The sequence below is a fragment of the Lissotriton helveticus genome, chromosome 9 (assembly GCF_964261635.1).
Source record: "Lissotriton helveticus chromosome 9, aLisHel1.1, whole genome shotgun sequence".
In the NCBI taxonomy this organism is placed as follows: domain Eukaryota; kingdom Metazoa; phylum Chordata; class Amphibia; order Caudata; family Salamandridae; genus Lissotriton; species Lissotriton helveticus.
Window position 1 is genome coordinate 1,087,601,405 of NC_136070.1, and position 25,158 is coordinate 1,087,626,562.

The following is a 25,158-nucleotide window of genomic DNA, read 5'->3' on the forward strand; positions in this document are numbered from 1 at the left end:
AGATTGAGAAAGCAAGGAAACATGTAAATAAATCTGTTTCTGCTTTCCTCAGAGACTATGGTATGGGTTCCATTTACCACAACAACTTGCGTTACAACATGCAAGGCATATATAGGAGAGATGGTGTATATTTTACAGATGAGGGGAATAAAGTCTTCCTCTTGAATTTGAAACTCTGCATTGGTACCTACTTGTAGGTACAAAAAACACCCACATAACACAACAGCTCTTTTCAGAGCTACTCTACCTCTAAGCACTCTAAATTATTTTTTTACTCTAATTTTTTACACTGTTTTTCCCTGTGGTGCGCTCAGGGTGCGCATACCGGGAAGCGCACATGGGAACGCACCCAGCGCTTATCCCGCGAAAATTTCAAAAACAAAAAGTTTTTTTGCCCTTCAGAGTCCTTCTAGGCACCCCTCAAAAAACCTAGTGGTCAGCGGGTGTCTACCCTGCCCCCTTTTAATCATTTCCCCCTTTTTTTTAACCTCTTGTGTCTCGATTCTACCGAGACACAAGATGGCGGACTCTCCGGACTGTAGAATGTTGACAGACATCCGACAGCCAATCAGCTTTCCGCTCGCCACTCCCGTAGCGCGCCGGGTGCGCTCCCCGGTACGCGCACCGGTGAGCGCTTGTAGCGCGCCTATAGATATATATGTGTTTTTGAAGTTAATTTTCAAAAAAACACTGGAGCAATTTTCACCAAATATAGCAAAGGCACATCTGCGTACCAGTCCCTACAATTTTGCAAAGTTTTGCATAATTCCGTTCAGCGGTTCGGGCTGTAGACGTGTCAGAACGTCCTATGGAAATTAACATGGGGAAAACATGTTTTGGGACCCCCCTTTTTTCTCATCCCCCACTTCACGAATCCCCCCAAAACTTTCAGGGAAGGAGCGGAGCTGAGCTGGCCAAAATTTTGGAAAATTACGCGCAAATTCCTCAACCGGCGCCAGAGTTATTCCCAATAGAATGTTGCGGATTTCCTATGGTAGCTAGGTCCTAACTATAACTACCTACTGGCGACCGCCAGTAGGTAATATATATATATATATATATATATATATATATATATATATATATATACATACATACATATATTGTATGTGTGTGTTTGCATTGTTTGTAATGCCTATACATGAGACTTGTAACTATTTATTTTTTTAACAAAGCCACACTAACCATATTCAATGTGTTTTTGATTTAGGTAATGGTTGCTGAAGCATTAGATATTTCGAGGGAAACCTACTTGGCAATTTTGATGGACAGAGCCTGTAATGGACCCGTTTTGGTTGGCAGCCCACAGGGAGGTGTTGACATTGAAGAAGTGGCAGCCAAAAGCCCAGAACTCATCTTCAAGGTAACCAGCAGTTTATCAAAAGGTTTCATTAGGTTACAAAAAGTTACCCAAGAATATTTCTATTTTGGGTGCAGAAAATAATACACGGCATGGTATTTTATATTTCTGACGTAGGTTCCCATAGATAGTAATAACAAGGATGTCATTTTTTTCTGTGGCTTACTTAAATGTAAAATGGTGTGTCGCATTGCTTGTTGAATGTTGTACCCTGAAGAGTTCTGTAGGTTTTAGGTATTTATGTTTTTTTTCTGGCTTTTTATTATCCTAGAAACGTATTAAATCTCAACGTTTCTCTTGGCAGCTGTAATAATGTAATCTCTGCCTTAATTTGGTCATTTGTTTCATAGTGTGTAGCTAAGCCTTAGCTAAGGTCTGCATTACATTTGTAAATCCTTATTTGGCCTGGATATGGATATGCTGATCAAATTGGGATATTGGGGCACTAATTTCTGCATGAACAATTCGCATCATAAAACCAGATGGCATCCTGTGAAAAGTGGTGGAAATAACGTTCGGTTCAATAAATTCACCTTTTGGTACAAATATCTGCAATGACGGTTTAGTAATACCGCATTCGATAATTCCCATACTCTGTGGTATTGGGATTTTGGGGGGCGGGATTACCACACGAGAATTTCCTAGACACTTTTAATGAAGGTCACGCTCTGCCGCATACTCGTAATCAGCGCCCAAAGTATTTTCTTTTGGAGTGGGAGATTCAGTTTTTCTTGCTTTCCTGAAGTCTAACATTGTTACATTTTTATTCTCTTAGGAAGAAATAGATATATTTGAAGGAGTAAAGGACAGCCAAGCAATGAGAATGGCAGATAATTTGGGTTTCAAGGGACCACTTCAACGTCAGGTAACTGAAAGTGAACATCAAAAAATAACATTATATTCTTGAAAAGAAAGTCGTAGACATCGTAAAGATAGATATTATTGCCCTTCTTGTTGCTTTTATGATGATTAGGATTATTATATTCATATTGGCGTTATTAATAGTAACCTTTTTATTATTGTTATTACCATTCTTTTTTTAAAGAGCTAGGCTTTCGGAAGTACCTAGACCTGTCTCTTTAAGAACTAGAGAATGAATGGTTTCTCTGCTTTAATTGACAGTCCCTTTCCTCGACCAGCGTTGGGATGCCTGCGGGTCGCCATGTGCTTTATAAATCCTGCTTCATCATCATCATCCTCATTATTATAATGTTCATTTTTACTGTTCTTCATTTTCCTCACACGATTAAAAACATCTACATGCAAAAATTAAGGTAGGTTGAAAAAATGTACGAGGGGTCCAGATGAATAAAAAGGACGTTTGAAAATGCCTGAGTATAAATAAGAAAAGAACAAAGGAAGCAGATAAATAATTGTTAGGATAGGGCAATCAAGGGAATAGAAGAGTATAGGATAGGAAATCACAGAAAGCAATAGTGAATATTAGCTAAGAAAAAGAGAGCTGAGAAGAAAAGGCTAGAATATCCAAGAAAGGGTTGTTTGTCAGGTGCCCTCAGATAGTGTTGATATTATATGAACAGGGTCTAATTGAGAGAGAGAAGGTAAATTAGAGTCCATACCAAGCAAGGCAAGACAAACTCTCAGGAGAACAAGATTTGCAATGCAATAGTTCTCGCCTTTGGAACTTTATACGTTTTTAGCTATGGAGCACATTGTCCTGGGTAAATCAATTCTTGTATTTTACTGACCTCTGCTGGACAATTTCTATCCAGACAGTTAAATAGAGGCAGTTGCTATAACATTTTTTTTTTAAGTCCCTAAGCAGAAAGCGATTCTGGTATTTTACTGACCTCTGCTGGTTGTTTTCTATCAAGACAGTTAAATAGCAGCAGTTGCTAGAAAAAAGTAGTCCCTAAGCAAAAGCGGAAGCAGACCAGTCTCTGGGGCAATGCTCCAAAGCCCACACAAAGTACATACAACAGATCTTCCAGACAGCGCAAGCGCCGTCTTGGTTCAACCTAAATAAAGATAATGTACAAACCTGCTTTACTTTTACAGCAAGAGTTCTGTAAAATAGGATAGCCATTTAGCATGTGGTCGCATGAGCTGGAGATTATCATTTAAAAAAAATGGGTAGATCTACCTGATGCCACTAGATCCACTAATTAAACAAAAATATGTATGGTCCACTGAGAAACCACTCAGATACCCTCATTTTGGACCTGTGCACATTTATAAAGATACCAAACTGATTATAGTACTGCTATTTTCCTATTCAACACAACAGAATGGGAGGCAACCTACGATGCATATATCGTATTAGCCTGAATGATAAAAATGCTTGGCCAATATGGACTGAATGTGACATAAAATATTTCCAAAAGTGGCAGAATGATGCTCCAGCCAATGAAAGAATTGTTAAATATTTTGATCATTGTTTGCAATCTTAAAGTCTCTAAAGCTGAAAAACCAAATTGTGTCACATTCTCGCAAACTCCACTGAAGGTCATCATAGATCTGCTGAGGCTAATCCACATTGGCAGACACACAATTTCAAAGGCCGAAGAATAACTCATTTTAGATGTTGTCATGTACAGAGTAATACTTGGTGCAAGCAGGCTCATTCTTGTACTTGCCTCTCTTCCCCCCTCAACCCCTCCAAGGGGCCATGGCAGAAAATAAAGACACTGGTGTAGAAGGCAACCAGTGGCTTCTTTTGCTTCTTATTTAAGAGTTGGAGGTACTGCTCTTAATTAGTCAGATGGCAGAGTATGTAATATCCTACCATGTAAGTCCATGTCCTATGTACCCCCTTTAACCAATTCTGTGTTTTAGTTAGCAGCATTTTGCATGATGAGATTCTTGTATCAATACCAATAATGGTAAAGTAAAACGGTGAGTTAAAAAATGCAGTGTAATGTTGTCGAAGGAGCTAGGCCTAAGCCTTATGAAGCTGATGAGAAATGACAAACCGTTCTGAGAATGATGTGGAGTGGACTATAATAGAAAGATAACTTATAGGCTTGAACTGGATATTGTTCTACTATGAACAAAGATGGATTTACTGTCTAGATTCTTCTAATAAATGCATAAACAACAAAGTAGCTTCCAATCAACTGAGATGATGTTAGATTTGGGGATTTTCAGAGGTTCTCATCACATACCTGTGGTCTTCTTGCTGGAAAAAAACACATTTAGGTGACTTGACACACTTGACACTGTTCTGTATAGCACAGCGTATTCTTTAGAAGAACCTATTAGTTAAGATAACAAAAAGCATTTTAACTGTAGACATTGGAAATGTGGCAATTTCACACTCGCAGTATAGGCACAAACAGTAAGGTTGGCATACCACACAACGGAACCCAGGGACTACATTTTTCAACGGGAGTAGTATGTGACAGTGATGGGGCCGCAAACAGCAGTCCAATGTCCGTATCCTCATATCCCAAGCTAGGAGCTGGCTCCATTTATCATTGTCCCTTGCTGAGCTAAGTGGGGGATAGAGTGTGGACAGGATGTATAGATCTGTGGCATTCATGGGCAATACTTTGGTCCTTTGGCTGTATTATCTTCCCTGTATCTACGTTTTACTAGATTCTGGTCAGAAACTACATTTGGTGTTAGACTGGGTAAATACTGCTATGCACATTGTTAATGGCGTTACTTTGTTTTCAGTTTTGCTTTTTACTCACGGGTGTTGTCCTTTGAGAATATGGCAACTGCCAAACCTAAAAAAGTCTTTGCGAAAGGAACCTACCTTTTATCCTCAGGGACCTCAATGTATGGCAAGAAACATGGGTTGGTAATTGTTGCCTATGGATCTCTAACTTAAACAATGACGTCAGGCAATTAATACAGCATTTTATATTGCTTCAGACATGAGTGGTATGTTCATGTTAACAGCAATAGCCGAATTTTCAAAAAACAACAAGCTGCCTGTTGGCCGACATGACTGTTTTCCACTTCTGGCTAAATGATGGTGACACACTAGAACTGGTGTTTGTCAACAGCATATGTCAGTTAATCTTCCAAGCACATGTTTGAATTCTCTCTTTCTAATCTACTTGAGATCAATTAGGGAATTGTAAGAAAGAAAATAAAATAAAGGTGACGTTATGTGTTGTACAACAATTTTGGTTTGTGATATATGTATGCTTTGAACGGTCGGTCATGCCTTTGATCAGTGCAAATTGTTGCTGAGAGAATGATCAATTATAGATTCATTTTGTACTGCAATAAAGACACCTCCCAAATATTAATAGCAACCAGAGACTTGAACCACGGGACCTGCAGAAAACAGCCGCATGAAGAACCACATAACCCTTGCTTAGCTCATATAGGTTCAGATCAACGTTGCATAGGAGCAACTGGAGATCAGATCAATTTAAACCTGTGATGAGTGCTAGAATAAGATTTTTCCTTGTTTTAATAATTTGCTCATTCTCTCCTCAACCCCATAAGACAAAGCTTGTTACTACAGTGATAAGCCTCTCCTCGCTATGTCCATCAAGAAAGAGTGAATACTGAAGTTATCTGGATCTCTGGTTATATATCCAGTTTAAACTATTTCTGTACTCCTGATCGTGGTCGAGTCCACTTAGGTGGTATCAACCTACCTAGATATGGAAACAACACCAATGATAAAGCATGCCACAATAAACAGTGAGTGAGGTGCGCCATTCCATTATATTTTTAAACCTGTCACATAGTAGCAGGCCAGAATGAGACTAACAACATACTTTATGTGGAGCACAGATAACTTGTACCTATCCAAGGGAGTTTAGGGACTTTTTCTTCCTTTCTTCCCCTCGACTGTTGCAATTTTTGAGCAGCCGTGGACTAGTAGTTCCCTTCTTTCATGCATAAATTAAAAACCTGGCGCCGACGCACAGTGGACGTGCGCTGAAGGAGCGTCAAAGGCAAGGCTCTCTGCGCCTGTCCGTGCCCGAAAGTCGCCAGGCACCAGAGATTCTGCATCTGTGCCCCTAGAGGTAAGCTTCTAATCTAGGAAAAGCTGTGACAGCAAGGAAATAATGAAACTTAGGACCAACTGTCGGCATTGCTCCCACAAGCCTATACGTCACTTAGAAGGGCCATTCTCTTGTGTTAAATGTAAATTCTCTTGCTCTTTTGATCATGCAGTGTTCCCTTCTAGGAATAGAGAAAGCCTCAGTTTCTTAATTCAGTGGCACAACTAATGTGCGACAGCCCAGTTCTGCAACTCATAGTCTCTATTCCAACGCCATGTATATCCCTAAACATGCAATAGAAATATAGGACTTGCTTACACACTAGCAACCAGACCTATGTTTTATCACTGAGACATAGTTCCATTCTCTGTCTCTTCCCTGTATTCCTATTGTGTTCCCTGACAACTGCAAACTGGTCGGACTGGACAGGGAACTAAGACCCGGAGGGGGAGTAGCTATTTCTTTTCGCGACACTCTAAAAGTAAAAATAATTAACTCAGTACTTGCCGACTGGGCGGAGATAGCGAAAATTCAAAGTTGAAAATCTCTATGGTGACATATGGAAAGGTGCTTTAATGTATCGTCCCCCTGGTACTAAAAAAAGAGTTTATCCTTAAATTAATAGAACAAATAGCTCCGTATGTGCTAACTACACACATTTTTTTTTTTATAGGAGACTTAAACTATCATGTAGTTGTAGCCTCTGAGCCAGTTGTATCCACCTTGCTGTCCAATCTTGAAATGGTACATTTCATTGGATGAAGACTGGCCCACAACCTCAGCTGGGCATACCTTAGATGTTCTATTTTTGAACTATAGGTTGCTGCATGCTGAAATTCCTGAACCACTTGCCTGGACTGACCATTTTTTAAAGTATTTTTTAAAGTCCCTATTAGGACTACTACTACTAAATGCAAAATGGCAAATTGCTTGAGATCAAGACCTTGGAAAAAGGTCACTTCAGAAGGTTTTCAATCTACTTATGTCCCACAGATCTGGATAGCCGACGGGATATTGATTCAGCTTGGAACTCATTTCAAGAGTCCCTGTCCTGTGCCCTGGACACAGTTACCCCTTATAGATCTCACATCACTAAATCCTGTAGACGTAATGCTCCATGGTATACAGCCAAACTAAGAATTGATAAATAAAACTGTAAAAGATTAGAGAGTAAATGGAGGTACTCGAAAGGACGACCTCGACAAACATCAATATAAAGAAGCATTAGGAGCCTATCACGGTAGAATTAGAACAGCATGTAAACGCTACAATATAAACAGAATTGACCAAGCAAGGAACTCTGCCAAAGACCTATTTAGGGTCCTAAAGAATTGCACTAAACCATGTCGCCTCACAGACACTTTGTGACACCATAGCTACCCATTTTGAAACTAAAATAGAGAATATCTATTGTAATATCCATAATTCTACTTCACTGATCTTGATCTGTCCTACTAACTCTACTTGTAACAAAACGTTTGCAGTGTTTGAGAGGTTTGAGCCTGTTGCACAAACTCACTTGCTAGATTTACTAGCAGAAACTAAATCTGGCTCTCCCTAGGACCTGTGCCCCCCACATATTATAGCTACGCGTTCCACCCTTCTTGCTCCATCAGTTACATCTATGCAACCCATCTTTGTCTTCAGCTGCCATTCTTCGGGAATGGAAAGCCGCACATGTTAAACCGATCTTTAAAAAAACACATGCTGATCCTAAGGAAACTAGCGTCCTATCTCTCGCCTTCCTTCCACAGGCAGGGTTATAAAGTCTCATGTTAAGAAACAGCTTTCCTTCTACCTGGAGAGTCACCATTTGCTGGACCTTTTCTCAATCGGGGTTTAGACCCTCCCACAGTACTTAAACTACTCTCCAAGCGGTAGTAAACTCACTTAGTGTATTCTTGGACGCAGGTACACCAGCTATTCTGGTTCTTCTTGACCTGTCAGCAGCGTTTGATACCGTTTCACATTCCATCTTGATTCAACGCCTCTATGAGATAGGGATTCAGGACTCTACCCTTAATTGGCTCATAGATTTTTTTTTAAGGACAGGACTCAAAGGATTACTCTAAATCCTTTTCAATTTAGGCCTCTGTCCATGGGCAAGGGTGTTTGTTCCTCAGGGCTCCGTGTTGAGCTCTACGCTCTTTAACATCTATGTTGCTCCTCTTGACAGAGAGTCAAGTCCTGTGGTTTTGAAATACTCTCTTTTGCAGACAATACTCCATTAGTTATCTCTTTTGGGCAGGACCTTGAGAATGTTAAGCATCGTTTTATTGCCTGCACGAGGAACATTGCCACTTGAACGTCCCTGAACTGTCTTCAGCTAAACAGGGACAAAACAGAGATACCGTTCGGCAAAGCACAGCTTCACTGGACAGATGAATGATGGCTTACCAAGCTTGACCCCGCTCCTTCACCCAGAAACTCAGTGACATTGATTTGTGGCTGGTGTTTCTGGTCAATGCGCCTTCTCAAGAGAATCTTTAAGTGGCGCCTGCTGAACTCTCGTAAAACCCTCATCCAGTCTCTGATAATCTGGCCATGTCCAGCCCCATTCCAAGACTGGACGTTCCTGCCCTGCGCAGTTCTGTTCAAGCGCCATAAATATTCACACAACCCAACCAAATCAAGCCAATCTAGCTACTTGTACATCCACTAGAACCAGCCAATAGAGTTGCTAACAGGGTGTTATTTTATTGGCCTGACCAGTATATTAATGTCCCAGCATAAAGATTTGAAATCCCTTAAAGCCTGTATTTGTCCCTCATATCGGCGCATATTAAAAACTGGAAACATTAGAGTAAAGCCCTTTAAAATGTGTTCCATAGCTGTTTCATTGATCAGTGGCTGATAAAGTAAACAATGAAGAAAAGCAGTGTTAAATATGAATACGGACTATCTTGTATGAACTCCAGTTTATCATGTGTGGGTCTTAGAAGAATTCTACAACATAATTTACTGGGAAAGGTGGCGAGGCTACTGGCCGATCCCACTTCACCTTGACACATTTACAGCACAACTCACCAGTGACAAGGGCTGTCCAGTGATTTAGTGCCAGGATGCAAGCCAGGCGGTCTTCATTTGGCCGGGCGTGGCTGAGGGGACAGGCGGTGCCCTAAAGAGTGGATTGCAGCATGCATAACCTGCCGTGATTCGGCCCTTTGGGTGATCCATCGCTGCTGCAGGTTCTGAGGCCTTGGGCTGGCAGTACTTTTAGGAAACGCCGCTTTTCATACGGCCAGCATGGACTTTCAAGGACATTGGTGCAGGAATGGAGAGAGGACAGATGATGGCGCTTTCGAATTGCTCAGCAAGCACACAACATGCAACGCTGAAAACATGCCCAATAGACTACATCCCCACCAGTCGGCACCTATGAGCCCGGGAATACCTACATTCATGTGGCTGCAGCCTATATGTAACGGAGTGGCAGAAAGGCCCTTACATACATATATAAATGTAGCTTGCCTAAGGCAGCAGCAAAGTGTTATAGGCCCTACCTTTTCTGAGGCAGTTGCAGAGTTTAGGGTCAGTACGTCACTGCCAAGGAGCACACCCGGAGTACAGGGTAGGGGTCTCAAGTTCTGAGCATCAGCGTCCAAGCGCATTGTGGCTCAGAAAAGGGCATCTTATGCACCACTACAGCTAAGAGCACAAGGGCACAGGTACCTCTTTATCTCTGCAGGGGGGTTCAGAGAAGCAACCCGGCAAGCAACAGAGACAGCAGCTTGTCTCTTTCAAAGTCAGAGAATACTGGGACACTTGGCCTCAGCTTCTGATCTCAGAAGACCCGTCATGATCAGACTCTTTAACATCAGCAGCCCAGTTGACACAGAGACACTTACTTGAAACTCTCAGCAAGCGTCCGGTCCGCCGGGCTAGGCAGCACTGGTGGTCTCACTCCATCTGCATTCATGGTTGCAGCACTTACTGTCCCGTAGCAGCCGCTCAGGTTCTAATGATCTTATGCAGGCCGCACGGTGTGCTCAGCTCAGCAACACCTGCGAGCTCCCGGCTGTACAAACTGAATATGCGCGTGGCCTGGGCCATGGCAGTTGATTGGCCAAATTAAGTCACAAAACCCAGTCTCGATGTTGCTTCAGGGACGTTAGCCTCCGAGTGACAAACGCATTCTAGCCAGCCCTGATTGGCCATAGCGAGTTGCTTGAACCAACCCCCAAGCCGCAAAGATGCTGCAGCATTGCTCTGTCAGCTAAAACCAAATTACCAGTCAGTGGTACTTAAGCAGCGCTCCGGCTGGAAAGCTGAGTAGGGGCTATTATGCGTGACAATGCATGTCAGGTCAGTGATGCAGACCACCACACTGAAATGCGTTAGTCTAATGCATGAGTTCTCGCAAACATTTTCCCAGGGGCCAAAAAGCTAACCGGTGGTGTGACCGAGAGCCGCACTGATGCCAGCGTGGTGGCGATCGGGCGTAGGAGGTGTAAAGTGGGCATAGGGGAAGTGACTCATCTAGTGGTTGAATTTCCACCTTGGGATCAATTCCAGCCTCCGCACTGGACGAAACTGCGTGATCCTAAGCAATTGTTTTGTTTTACTTTGCTTATTGTCATTGTGGTCAAGGATGCGGGGGAGGCATGAATGTTTCTAAAATTCATCTTCGAAAACTGTCACACACAACAACAAAAATTGCAATGTACTTTCATAATGTGATGTACTATGGTGAAACTTTCGAATTTTGAAGGAACTTTATCATATTTTTACACTTTTGTTGCAAGAAGTCTAAAGTGTTCTTAAAGTTTAGTGGTGCATGACAGCTTCTGTGCTTTTTTTAAATTTTACCGCCGTTAGACTGTAAATAAATGCTTGCCATTTAAGTAATATCTCTATGTGGTGGCGGTCTAATCTTTCAGTGGCAACGCCGCGACCGGAACCGGAAGGACGGACATTTCATTAGCAGCCGATCCTCGCAACGTAAAGGACGTATTCCCCGGCGCTCTGGCCGAATAAAGGATTTATTCATTACAGCAAGTGGCTCCGAGTGTTCCTTTGAGTACAGGGACACTTCCACAATGGCGACGAGGCGGGATATGTAAAACCGGGAAAAAAAAAAAACCGAACACGGACGTCACGTGCAAATCCAGAAACAGCGCCTATATGGAGACCTGTGGCCAGAGCGCGGCAGAGGGACAATATACACACCAGCAGCCACAGTGAGCAGCCACATTGAGGTACCAGCAACGCTGCGGGCGGCTAGAGAAGGGACAAGGATGTCATTGAGGCTTCCAAAGGGGCACCCTAAAGCTAAATCAGAGGCAGTATAAGCACCAGCAGTGCAGCCAGCGGGGCGACAAGGCACTGGGCGAGAGAAAGTGATGCCCATGTGGTCTGCTTAATTCAGGCACTCTGTTCATCACCACCCCCTTTTCTGAATCATTTTGTCCACCATAAGCGTGGAAGGGTATACTCAGATGTGAGTCCCTTGCTCATTGCACCATCAGGATTCAAGCAAGCCGGGCCGACGACGCCTGAAATGGCAGAAACCGGTCCCCGGAAGCTTGTTTCCTTCCCAGTATAAGAATTGGCTTGGTAGTTTGGTTTGCTCTGTTCCCATCATGCACTGGGACAGGAACAGACTAATTTGCATATAGCCAAGTTCTGAGCTGGGATGGTGCAGTGAGCTAAAAAAACGGTGATGGATCAAGCCCTGATCTTTGGACTGGGTAAGAGTGGTCTGCTTAATTCAGGCACTCTGTTCATCACCACCCCCTTTTCTGAACCAGTGAGAGGCAGGAGGCTTATGGGCACAGACCACAGAGGGCCTTTGGGAACAGAGGGGATAGCACCAACAGGGCGGAGCCCATCACCCAGTAAACCCCCGTCTAAGCAACGGAGCCAGGCAGGCCCTCCGGCAAACGCACCACGTGGCAGTGAAAACGCTACAAAGCAATCCTGGAAACCACTGGGTCCTCAAGCGGCAACGAGGGTAGCCTAAGTCTGCGAAGGGGACAGGAGGGTAGACGAGCACCTGGGAGTCCACCGAATAACGACAAAGCCGCCACTGACCACCCTAGAGACACAGGGAGAATGAGTGCCCAATCATCATCACTCACCAGCCTGGTACCGTTTCTACCAAAAAGAGGAGAACCCACAATGCCATGGGAGGATTGGAAGAGGTATTTCCTCAACTACCTGTCGGCATTAGAGGAAGAAGGCGAAGCAGAGTTCTCAAGCTCAAGACGAAAGCAAATACTACTGCACAATCTAGGGCCTGAAGGCATAAGAGTGTATGACAACTTAGTGAAGGTAACCAGACCAACAGCAGACACAGACGTGTTCCAACACGCAATAGAGGATCTAGACACGCACTATCGACCAGTGGTCTGTGTGGCCATCGACCGATGCAATTTCTTCAAAAGGAAACAAGAAAGCGGCGAAACAATAGACGAATATGTGGCGGCACTACAAAAACTAGCCCTCATGTGCAAGTTTGGGGCGTTAAATGATGAGCTGGTAAGAGATCAAATCATCATGCACATGTCCAATACGGCGTGCAAGAGAAACTATGGGTCAACGGCGATGCACCACTGAAGGAGGTATGGGCATTGGTGAAAAAGCCTAATTTGTCCAAAAGGTGTGCAGAAGCTGCGAGAAAGGACACGAGTAGCACGACAACAGTGTCCAGAGTGATGGAGAGCAGCAAAACAGAGAAAAGCAAAGCGACAGGACCACCCAGAAATCAATACTCGAAGAAATATCAACAGAAATCGGGAGCTACACAGAGGATGAAATGGGAAAGAAAAGAGAACTGCTACCGGTGTGGGAGCGCTTCACACGCAGGGAACGTCAAAGTCTGTCCAGCGTTCAAAGCCAAATGCCTGTACTGCGGGATATTGGGGCATTATGAGAAAGTATGCAGGCGCAAACCCAAAGGAGCAGCAGTCCGATACATCGACCAGGGCAGCGATGAGGAAGAACAGACACAAGTTGCAGAAGAATTCGGGGAGGAGATACTGTACATAGACGACCAAGTATTGGACGTAGACTGCAAAGGTTACAGCAAGCCGGTGCTAAAGATGAACATCGGAGGAGTGACAATTGACATAGTAGCAGACTCTGGGTCTCCCATCACCATTGTACAAAGACAAGTGTGGCTAGAGAAGTTCCAGGAAGCGATAAAAAGAGAACTTACGACGTCCGATGTGCGACCAGTCACCTACACAGGACAAAGGATACCCATGGTCGGATATTGCCTGTTAGAATTTGAGTTCAGGGGACGCAGAGCACAATGCAAGTTATATGTGTCGGAAAAAGGTCCATCGGTGCTGGGATGGAAAGACCAGGGTGCAATAGGCATCCAGCTGAACCCTGGAGGCGTGGAAAAAGTGATGCTCACAGACATTGAACATAAGGAAGAAGAAGAAGCATGGAAAAGAAAGTATCCAGAGGTGTTCAGCGGGAAAATAGGCAAATTAGCGAAATTCACGCACATGATACACCTGAAAGAGGGAGCATGCCCTGTGAGCCACAAAGCCAGGAACATTCCCTTCCGGTGCCGCAAAAGTGTCCAAGCGGAACTAGAAAGGCTGGAGAAGAGCGGCATAATAAAGGCGATCGAAAGTGCAGAATGTCTGTCGCCATTAGTGGTAGCGCAGAAACCAAGTAGCAAGGTGAGACTATGCGTGGACCTCAGGGAACTGAACAAGAACATCCTAGTCGACAAGTTCCCACTGCCACGCATAAACGAAATGCTGATGAAAACCAAAGGACTTGTCATCAGCATACCACCAAATAGCGCTGCATCCCTCATGCAACCACCTCACCTCCTTCATCACTCCATTTGGATGCTACAAGTTTGTGAGAATGCCTTTTGGACTGGCATCCGCAGCAGCAGTTTTCCAGAAAATAATGCACAAGCTGTTCCAGAAAGTGGAGGGAGTACAATACTTCCAGGACGATATCCTCATCATGGGGAAATCGGAAGGAGACCATAATGGAAGATTGCAAGCGGTGCTAGAAATACTGAAGAAAAACGGACTCACGGCAGAGTGGGAGTAATCCAGGTTTGGAGTACGATCTGTAACCTACCTCGGACATGAAATCAGCGAGAGGGGCATCGAGCCCAAGAGAGCCAATGCAGCCGCAATCAGGGACGCACCCATCCCCACCAAGAAGGAAGACATCAGGTCATTCCTAGGGATGGCTGAATTTTATAGCAAATTCGTTCCCCACTTTGCAACGAAGACACACCACATGCGACAACTGCTAAAGGAGAAGAATGGGTTCAAATGGGAAAAGGATGAACAAATAGAATTCGACGCTTTGAAAAAGGAAATAAGTGAAGCCATACCCTTAAAGGGTTTTGACCAGACTGCCGAATCAATTTTGACCACAGACGCCAGCGACCAAGGATTGGGAGCAGTTTTGATGCAGAAGTCGCGATCCGGCGAAGTCTCCACAGTATGCTTTGCATCCAGATCGTTGGCACCCAATGAAGAACGTTTCAGTGTAATCGAGAAGGAAATGTTGGCCACAGTATGGGCCATGGAAAGATTCAGGCAATTCCTGTGGGGCTCGAAATTCTTGCTGCGCACAGATCATAAGCCGTTAGTAAAAGTTCTCACTTCCAGCGGGCATGCCCATGCTACACCTCGGATAGCAAAAATGACCCTAAGGCTCCTGGACTATGTTTATGAAGTGGAGTATATACCGGGTCCAAGAAACAGAGTAGCAGATTTCTTAAGCAGAGCAGCAGCCAAAGAGGGAGTGGAAGAGCAAGAACCCCCCGGATGGGAAGGATACATGGTGGCCACGACTGAAGACCACGAGCAAGTCATAAGTGAGCAGGAATGGACGGAAGCATACACCCAGGACGAGACCCTAGAAGCGGTGAAGGGGTATGTGGTGCATGGTTGGCCGGACAAACGACACTTGGACAGCCAAATGAGGAGGTTTTGGGAAGTGAGAGAAGAGCTGTCCATAGGAGAGAATCCCACCTTCTTGATGAGAGGAGACAAGGTGATACCACCCCACAAACTGGTGGAGCATCTCCTAACCCTACTACATGAAGGGCACCAAGGGATAACGAAAACCAAAGCATTGGTGAAACAGGCGTACTGGTGGCCAGCCATAGACGCTCAGATTGAGAGATTTGTCAGGATGTGTGAATCATGTAGCAGAGCCGATAAGTCACAAACGATGATACGTCCACCCCTAGGGAAATTTCCCATTCCCAGCAACCCGTGGGAAATGATTTCCATAGACATCGTGGGACCCATTTTGAACATCGAAGGAGTACAAAAGTACGCCATCGTGATGGTGGATAGGTACTCCAAATGGCCCGAGGTGGAAGTAAGGGAGACGGTGGACACTGAAGCAGTGTTAGCATTCCTAAAGGCCATCTTTGTGAAAGAAGGGATCCCCAAGGTGATCACCTGCGACAATGGACCACAGTTCGTATCAGCCAAATGGGAAGCGTTCATGGCCAGGAACGGGATAGAAGTGAAGCATACACCCATTTACCATCCGGCAGGAAACGGACAGGTTGAACGGTTCAACCGAGTGATCATGGGGACCATACAAGCGGCCATCAGTGCAGGCCAAGACTGGGATAAGGAGCTGCCGAAAATGTTATGGGCCTATTGCATCACGCCAGGAAGCACAGGATATAGTCCTTTCAAAGTGCTGAGAGGCAGAGAACCTTTTACCAAAGACAATCTTGCATGGAAGCACATGGTGGTCCAAAGCAAATGGTCACCGGCGGTGGTGAGAAGGAATATGGAGAGAGCCCAAGCAATATACACTGAGCACTACAACAAGAGACATAGCGCACAGGACGTGGCACTAGAGAAAGGAGATTGGGTGAGAGTAAAATTGGCGGTGATGAAGAGAAAGGGAGAAAGCAAGTTCACGCCACCCCTCAAGGTCATAGAACCATACACCCGATCAGCATTGCTAAGTGATGGCAAGGTGTGGTCGAAAGACAGGATGGCGAGATGCAGCAAGATATTGAAGTGGGAGACGACAGCAGAAGAAGGACACGACATAGGAGAAGAAGCAGGAACACATGGAGAAGAAACGCCCGAAGAAGTAGCCAGTGGGGAAAATAACCGCAGCAAAGCCGAAGGCAACGGAGAAGAGCATGGAGAGGAGAGAGACAGGATGGAGAACAAGGAAGAAAAGGGCAGAAGCCACGAGGGACACAGAAAGAGAGTTGACTGAGAAATAAGAAAGGAACTAACTCCTCTGAGATCACAAGAAAAGCTCCAGGAAAGGGAGCCCCTGAGAACCAGAGCGGGCAGAGTGGTGAGAGTGCCCTGAAGATTCGAAGACTTTACCCTGAGCGAGAAGTAAGACTGTTTTAATTATTGTTTATGTTATACTGGCAATGTATTGTAATTGCTCATTGTTTGGCAGGCCTTAAGGGGGGAGATATGTGGTGACGGTCTAGTCTTTCAGCGGCAACGCCGTGACCGGAACCGGAAGGACAGCCATTTAATTAGCTGCCGATCCTCACAACGTAAAGGACGTGTTCCCCGGCGCTCTGGCCGAATAAAGGATTTATTCATTACAGCAAGTGGCTCCGAGTGTTCCTTTGAGTACAGGGACACTTCCACACTCTATAAGAATTAGTACTTTGTAAAATGAACAGCAACAGAGTGCTGCTGTTCAACCAGGGGTCGCATGTACAGGTCTGGACTGCTGCTTGCTGCCCCCGGGCCGTACTTTGAGTATCACTGGCTAACGCCTGATTCGTGTACTTGGCAAGGGCCATCACTTTTCATCGAGGCAACGATTCCCTGACTCCAGACTACCCAATTCCAGTAGATATATAAATAGTTTAAAGGAACAATATTTAGTCTAGTCGACTACCTTTCGTTTGTAACATTTGCTAGCAGGCCGCATGCGGAATAATGAATGTTGTGCACTAACACAATTTATAAGCAGTGATTTTAATTAACACAAATGGTAAACCATTGCAAAACTTATCCTGTTTTACAAATGCAAATCATGTTTTGACATTTCAGTTTTGAAATTACATCTCTTTTGATAAACCGTAGGCAGCGGATCAAATTAAGAAGCTTTACAATCTCTTTCTCAAAGTTGATGCTACTCAGGTGGAAATAAATCCCTTTGGCGAAACTCCAGAAGGACAAGGTAAGACGTGAAGCTTCGCAAATGATCTTATTATTATTCTGTCAGAATGCAAACCTCAAACCGGAGTGGGGGATCCAAACAACAGCTTTGTATTTATTTCATTGTTTAATTGCATTTCTGAACTGTTGTAGAAGTTCCTCCTTGTGGACGTAAATAGTTTAATATTGTTAATTGATGCAAACATCTGAAAAGAAATGGAAGCAGCGAGGGCATTATGCGCAGGCTTGCAGGCTTTCTTTCATTTCTGCGGGGAGGCCCCGCCTACCAGGGAGCTCTGTGCTGCACTTCCAGGATTCGCCATTACTGCAGTTTTACAAGAGTTGCCTGCAAGATACGTCCTTTCAGCTGTCTCGGTGGGCTGTGGGCGCTCATACCCAGACCAATACAGAATGCATTTGGATTCATTCTTCTGCTATTTATTTGCTAGTCGTGATGGGTGCAACATTTTTTTTTTATTCTAGTTTGCCGCTAGCAGCAATTCTTTGCAGCGATTCCAGTGGGAATTCGCAATATCAGGTGAAAGTCTAGCCAAGAATGCTAAGTGCAAAAATAATTACTGTGGCTCTGGTAGGGTTTGTAATGAAATGTAGTCTGGAGTCTGTATCACAAGCCGCGCAAGAGCAGTTATTTGGCAAGCACGATTCAAATGCTTTAGAGATCAATGTGCGCTGCTTCTGTAAAATTAATTTATCATGGGATGGTTCGCTAAATCAATGCCATGTAACTTGGCAGAAGAGTTTTGAGAAAAGGCCCTAGCACAATTTTTCTCTCACTTCCAAACAACTTGGTAGTTCTGTGTGTTCTTTGTAAGTGCTTGGCTTTCTTTTTTAAGCTATACATTTTTTTTACATGCAATTGGAAATACACTGATCGAGCAAGGTTTTGTCAAAAAAATCCATTTTTAAAATTAATACTGCCAAATTTTGGGCAGCCCTCTTTCAAATTACGTCTTTTCCAGCCCACTAGTTCCAATAGATTAATATTGACGCTGGAGTACTGTTTTTTTGTATAGCTACACGCCACCATTCGAATTCTGATATAAAATCACCTTTTACACCTTAATGGAAAATAATGAAAATATATAATTTCGAGAGCAAGATTAACAAGTTAGCAGATTGTTTGTGATATCTTTTTGCCTGCTTGTATAAAAAAATTATTAGCTTTATGTCTTGCTAATTATAGGTTATCTTAATCTTTCTGGCCAGTGTATTAGAAAAACTATATTTCCTTGAATCCCAGAACTAGTTAGATGTTCCTTCCTTGATAATTGCAGTGAAAGCTTCTTTTCCTTGTCCATGTTATATTAATTCCTCAGCATGGCTGTCCTTGGGAGAGAGACTGCTCATAGTCAATAGGCATATAAGGTGCTGATGCTGTAATGATGAAAGCAAGTGACAAATAACTGTGCAAGCTTTCAGGCACCATATGCAATCTGTAAAATAAATCTGAGCACCAACAGGTTAGAATAACCACAGCAACTAGATCCTCCACATCCTCACCACAGTATTATATACCGCAACATCCGGATTGTCTGTTTTCATCCCAGCCATCCCATGAATTGGTATCTCCAAGAAGTGCCACAACTAAGCCAAGGAGTATGAAATTGAATATGAGCTCCCAAGACGTAAACTCCAAACGGCTCTGCTTGATTGATCACACTGCCCCAGAGGTCTTATAACATCTCCATTAGAACGATGGTATTCACCTTAAGAATATAGGTCCTGCCCTGAATCAATTGTGGCAGAATATCAGCAGATCAAGACTTTCTTTTCTCCATGAGAAATTGAAAGGAAGCTATCTAAAACAAAAGGTGGTTCATTGCAATTGAAATGATTAACAGTGAGCAGAGGTGTGACTCCTAAAATGGTTTACATTACTAGTGTAACTAATAATCTCTTCTAGGTATCCACGAAAACTGAATAAAAAAGAACAGGCTTTCATCACTACAACAATGAACCAAGACTTTAACAATTACCTTGAAAGCCATGTTCCCACCGTGCAGTTAAAGCAATTAATGAGCCCTTTAAAGGAAACCATTGCAGGTTCAACCATGAGGAAATAGTAAAAGGGTTATCCCAATGATACCATAACCCAGGAAAGAATATACAACAAATTAGCAGTGTACTTCTACCTTTCAAACGATGCTCAGATTATTAATTTAAGCCACAACCAACCAGCAGCTCTATTTATAAAGTTGTATAGGTGAAAGATCAATGGTGAAACACTGAACTGAAATCCCAAGCATGGGAAGGGGCATTCAGGCCTTCACCGAATCCGATTTTGATGACTGTTCTACACTGCTCAATAAATTTCTCCTGCCAGAGTTCAACATTAAGGACAGTGGTTTATCTTGGGTTCTTTTTAAGTGAATGGATCAACCTAAGGAGATTTGTCAACAGAGAGCTAAGTCAATTAAATTCTTGTTATTTTTCTATAATGTAGATTAAAAGAACCCTCAAGATTCAGTGACATTGGAGTAGCTTGTGTTGATCCTCACCAACCACAGGCATACTGCCACAGCAGCCTGCAGATAAAAGCGAAGAGTCGGCCTGGCACACATCCCTGTGTAAAACACACAGGATGATGAACGGAATGTTGCACAATGGCAAAACATTCACCCCCAGTCACAGATCACACATCCCTGTGTGCCAAGCCTACCAGCACTGCAAGATGCATAGGTAAGTCACCCCTACAGCAGGCCTTACAGCCCTAAGGCAGGGTGAACTGTGCCTAATGTGAGGGCATAACTGGATGAGTAGATATGCCCATATAGTGTCCAAGTCCATTCTTCGACATAAGTGCACGGTAAAGCCATACTGAGTACATGGGCTGGGAGCTTGTCACTACAAGTTCCACAGTTCCATGTCTTCACTGAATTCCAAGATGTTTGGTACCAAACATCTCAGTTTAATAAACCCACACAGATGCCAGTTTTGGATTTATTAAGCAATGCACAGACAGTGCCCCCTGAAATCCTACCAACTCACTAGTGTGTGACTGCTACCTCTAGACATGTGTCTGACCTCCTGAGGTGGTAGCCTTTTGCTCTTGTGGGTCAGAAACAGCCTCTGGGTGAAGTGACTCACACCTACCCTCAAGCAGGAATTTCCTAGAAAGGTGGTGAGCCTTAAAGTCTTCTGATCCTTTGTTATGCTAACCAGTGCCTCTCCAGCTATTGGAGATGCCCGCCCCCCTGACCAAGCCCCGTTTATGGAAGCAAGGTTGGCAGGAATAATAGTAAGCAAGTGAGGTGTTTCCCTTCTCAGCCAGGGCCAGACCTAAGGTGACCTGAGCTGAAGTGACCCCCCCTTTTCAAAATCCTCCATATTGTTTTGGAGGGTTCTAGCCAATAGGGTTAGAGGAATACCCCCTACCCAGAGAGTAGTGGACATACAAAGGGTGTAAGCACCCTAAAGGTAAGTAGCCCATTGGCTACTACCTTCTGACCCCTGTAACGCCCTAAAGTTAGTATTTAGGGGCACCCTTGAATTTTAATGCTCAGATTACAGATGACCTTCAAAGAAGAGTACAAAGATGAGCTGAGCCCTGCACCACAAGTAGCTCCAGCCACTAACTTGGTCCCAGCCCTACCAGCCTGTCTGCGAACTTCGAACTTTGCAAGCTTCCACAACTCGTCCTGCAGACCAGCAAACTCCCAAGACCCTAGAAGGACTGCCTCCTTTTCATAAAGTCTCCTGTTCTCCTGTGGACAGCCGACCTGTGTAAAAGAAAGCCAACTTTAAAGACAAAAGCTCTGCCTGCTGAACTGCAAAACCGACAACCTCTGCACCCGACGCCCATGGCCCGAGATCCAGTGGCCCACCAGTGCAGCAAAGGTTCCCCAGTGTTTCTGAGCAAGATTTCACTGTGGGCTGACCCCTGCCAGAATCCACATCGACCCATGCAGCCTCTGCACAATGACCCCCCCACCCCCAACTGTGACCTACAACGGTAAGCTGCTTTTAGAAGCCAAAGGACACCCCTGTAGCCGGAGCCCGTAGGCCTCGGGGACATCAACCAGTGCTCCAGCGCTGCCCAACTTACCTGTTCTGCTGTAGGTCTCCAGCGATCGGCCGCCTGGCCTGAGCCTGTAGCCTTTTCCCGACTTCAAAATTACTGATTAGTTTACATTTGGCGCCCAACGCTCTGTCGGCACTCTGCACCCGGCCGCTCCTGTGCCGCTGGAGGTGTGTTTGATGTTGCCTTGTCCCCCCACCGTGCTTACCCTAAACCCTATAGACTGGGTTACCAAACCGTATTGCTTACCTGTTAGTAGTACCCCTTTGATAGCCCCTCTTCTACATAGGACAACATTGGCACCAGATACTGAGTTTGACATCCGCAACCGGCCACCCCAGTGCCGCTGGTGGATCAGTTTCGTCACTTTCCGGAACCTTAGTTGGTACTGATTCGTTATCCCAAAACTCAATATCATAAATCATTTACTTACCTGCATGTTGCGGATTGTGTCTCCTTCCATTTTTTTACATTGAAAAGTATTGATATTGCAAGACTTATTTACTTGCAACACTGTATCTTTGGTTCTAGAAAATAAATATACTAAAAGTATTATTTTTACAAACCATCGGTCTCTAAATTAGTAATTGAGTGTGTGTATCATTGATTGCCTGCATGTGTACAGCAAATGCTTAGCACTTCCCTCTGATAAGCCTAACTGCTCACCCACACTACAACAAAAGAGAGCAGTAGTATTATCTACTTGAGCCTCTGTAAAGCCTCTGGGGATCCACTGGACTCTGTGCACAATATACCTCATTTTGCTATACTATATACAGAGCCAGCTAACTACACTGCAGCTAAGTGTATAATTTCTTATGTTTCCCATGAATCATGCCTCATTCGAGTCTTCATTCCTACTTATGAAACTTTGTTTTTAACCTTCTAAATATTGAGTTTTATTCAGTAGCTAACAATGGTATTTTTGGAAGATGAAACATCTCGAAAAGTAAACATTTTGCACAGCAACTATTAGTTTGAATAAAAGTAAGTTGAAAACGGCGAGGTGAAATTAAATGTTGAATTCACAGTTCTTCAGCTCTGTTAACTTTAAATTTGGCATAATCTCAGCGTTTTAGGAATAGCACGTTTAAATATGATGGCCTAGTGCAAGTTTGCATGAAAGTCTGCTTTTTAAGTCTTATTTGTTTTGCGCATTAATTTAAAATTACATCTCGATCATTTTTAAATGGCGTACCGCTTCTGTCTGATCATATTAATTCAATATTTTGACCTTTATTGGCCAAACAGTCTCCTGGTTATTGGCTGTACAGAAACAGTGAGTAATAGGCATGACTACCAGGTGGGGCAAGATTACCTTCCTAAGAAACGTAATGTCGCAGTGGATGCAGGAGCTGCTCCCTGTCACAGTGCAGAATCTTCGGGATCTTGGAATTGTATGGACTGCCCCATCTTGTTGTGTTAACATATTCCAGTGAAAAGCAACAAAACATAAACCTATTGATGTAATAAATGGCCCTTGTAAATACCATGATTAAAAACTAAAAATAGACTCATTTTCACTCTTTTAACAAATATAATAATCATTAGCTCAGTTCACATCATAAATGTCCATCCAATGTTGGTTAGTTGGGAGTTCATCTCTGGAAGGCTTAAAAGTATGCCTTCATTAAAAGAGTGCACTTTTATAGGTATTCTTCTTGAATCATGACAAGGTGATTTGAAATTGATGAATCATGAGTCACTTTCAGCAATACATTGTGTTGATTCCATGACTTATTGTAAAGTGCATTGATAGTCTTCAGAGATAAAAATGAGAATATCATCACGGCTATTGTCTTCACATTATTCCTGTTCAATTATACTAGTTAGTTTAAGATGTGTAGTATGTTTCCTCTTATGTAAACCTTTAAATAGTCCTATGTTTCGTTCATTAAAATGTTTTCCTGTTTTCTAGTTGTCTGCTTTGATGCAAAAATTAATTTTGATGACAATGCTGAATTTCGACAAAAAGAAATATTTGCCATGGATGATACATCAGAGAGTGATCCCATAGAAAGTGAAGCAGCTAGTTATGACCTGAAATACATTGGATTGGATGGAAACATTGCTTGCTTTGGTAAGGATTTCTCTTGCAAATTAATAATTTGTTGAGACTGCTCCATCTTCATAAAATGTTTTGAAGTTGAGCACCCCTACAGTGGATTGAAAAGTGACTGCTGAAACTATAACTAGAGTTACTTCCTGATTTACAACCAAGCAGGTAGAACCTAGAGGAGTGCATATCCTCTGTAGTTAAAGATACACTGAAGTCACAAGAGCTACCTAAATGGTAAAAGACATTATAATTTGTGGTGTCTCAAATTATATGGAGCGTAGAGGTAAACGAAGATAAGCTATGCTTAGAGGCAGGTAGAGGTAAAGGGAGGTACATGTTTTTTAGGTTTCAGGTGATGGTGATAAAAGGGTAGCTTTTGAGAACAACTAATACCCCATGAGGATTCTCTGGTGCTTTATTACTGAAAACAAGAGTATATAGTTGAGGAAAAAACCATGTCAAATCAAATATTTATATATGCCTCCAGTACATGCAAATCACTGATTGCTTCCATTCACGGTGTCAGTGCATTCCCGTTAAGTTATTGAAAATAATTCGTGTCTCCAAGTCTTAGAAACCACTCATATGCAGTCCAGGATGTGTTCCGGCGCTTTTATTGGAAAATGCAGCGCATTTTGACCTAACAGTCTTTGTCACAGCCTGTACAACAAATGCTCAACCATCCTTAAAGACAAAAAAATATGGACTCAGAAGATTTATTATACTATTACATTGCATACATAAAAATTAATACAAATCAAAACATCATACAAATCCATACATAACTATAGCTTATTTTCACCACAAAATCTTTTTTTTGAAGTATTCGGAATAATTACATTTACCTCTAAATCAATTAATTAATGTAACATACATACACTTTTGTTTTTTACAGAGAGAAAAGCATAGTAGTTCATTGTACAAATGCTTATGTGACCATGGCTATTCACGCAAATCTGTTTGATTTCAAAAGATATTTTCTCAATGATGGAGTAAATCAAATCTAGTGTTCATAGCTCTCATTTGAGGACGCACGTCTAGAAATAGTTTTTGGTGATCTGCAGTAGCTTTAGCTACGCCCTGAGAAATAAACAGTCTGAGAAAAAAACAGTCTATGACCAGCCCAAAAAATGTGTTTTTTAGTTTTGACATCTGACATAACTTTTAACAAGTCAGTATATTGCAAGAAGAATAAAATTACTCCTCGTGGTTTTGTTGAAACGCTGGGCCCAAGTCTGTGAGCCCTTTGTATATTGAGGGGGGTGGTCCTAGATCTATCAAGAAGCTTTGGCAGAAGATTCTGAAAGTAGACAGTCGGATCAGAGCCCTCGGTGTTTTTAGGAAGACCATATAGACAGAGGTTATTCCTGTGATTAAGGTTTTCACGATCCTCAGCAAATTTTTGTGAAAATAGCTACTTCTGACTCCAAATGGGAGATACGTGAACTCGCTATCTGAAGACTTTTTTTTTTTTTTGCACCACTAGAACTTGTGTTTCCAAAGAAGACCATTTGTTATTCAGATATTGTAATCTCTTGTTCGTTTCCTCCATGAAGGGTTTTAGTACCCACATTTCTCAAGAATCACATCCATCGAAGCAGGTATAGATGTCACTGGAGACAGGGGATCTTATTTTGGCTTTTTTTTTACCCCACAAGAGGTTT

The 25,158-nt window shown here is 43.1% G+C and overlaps 1 protein-coding gene across 1 annotated transcript in view; it reads left to right on the forward strand.

Moving 5' to 3' along the window:
* Positions 1-25,158, forward strand: part of SUCLG2 (succinate-CoA ligase GDP-forming subunit beta) — a 600,661-nt gene that overhangs the window by 310,823 nt on the left and 264,680 nt on the right. Inside the window, exons 5-8 of the mRNA XM_078661482.1 lie at positions 1,211-1,363; positions 2,136-2,225; positions 17,322-17,418; positions 23,354-23,515. Coding sequence (XP_078517608.1) covers positions 1,211-1,363; positions 2,136-2,225; positions 17,322-17,418; positions 23,354-23,515 — 502 coding nt within the window. The remainder of the gene's footprint in view (positions 1-1,210; positions 1,364-2,135; positions 2,226-17,321; positions 17,419-23,353; positions 23,516-25,158) is intronic.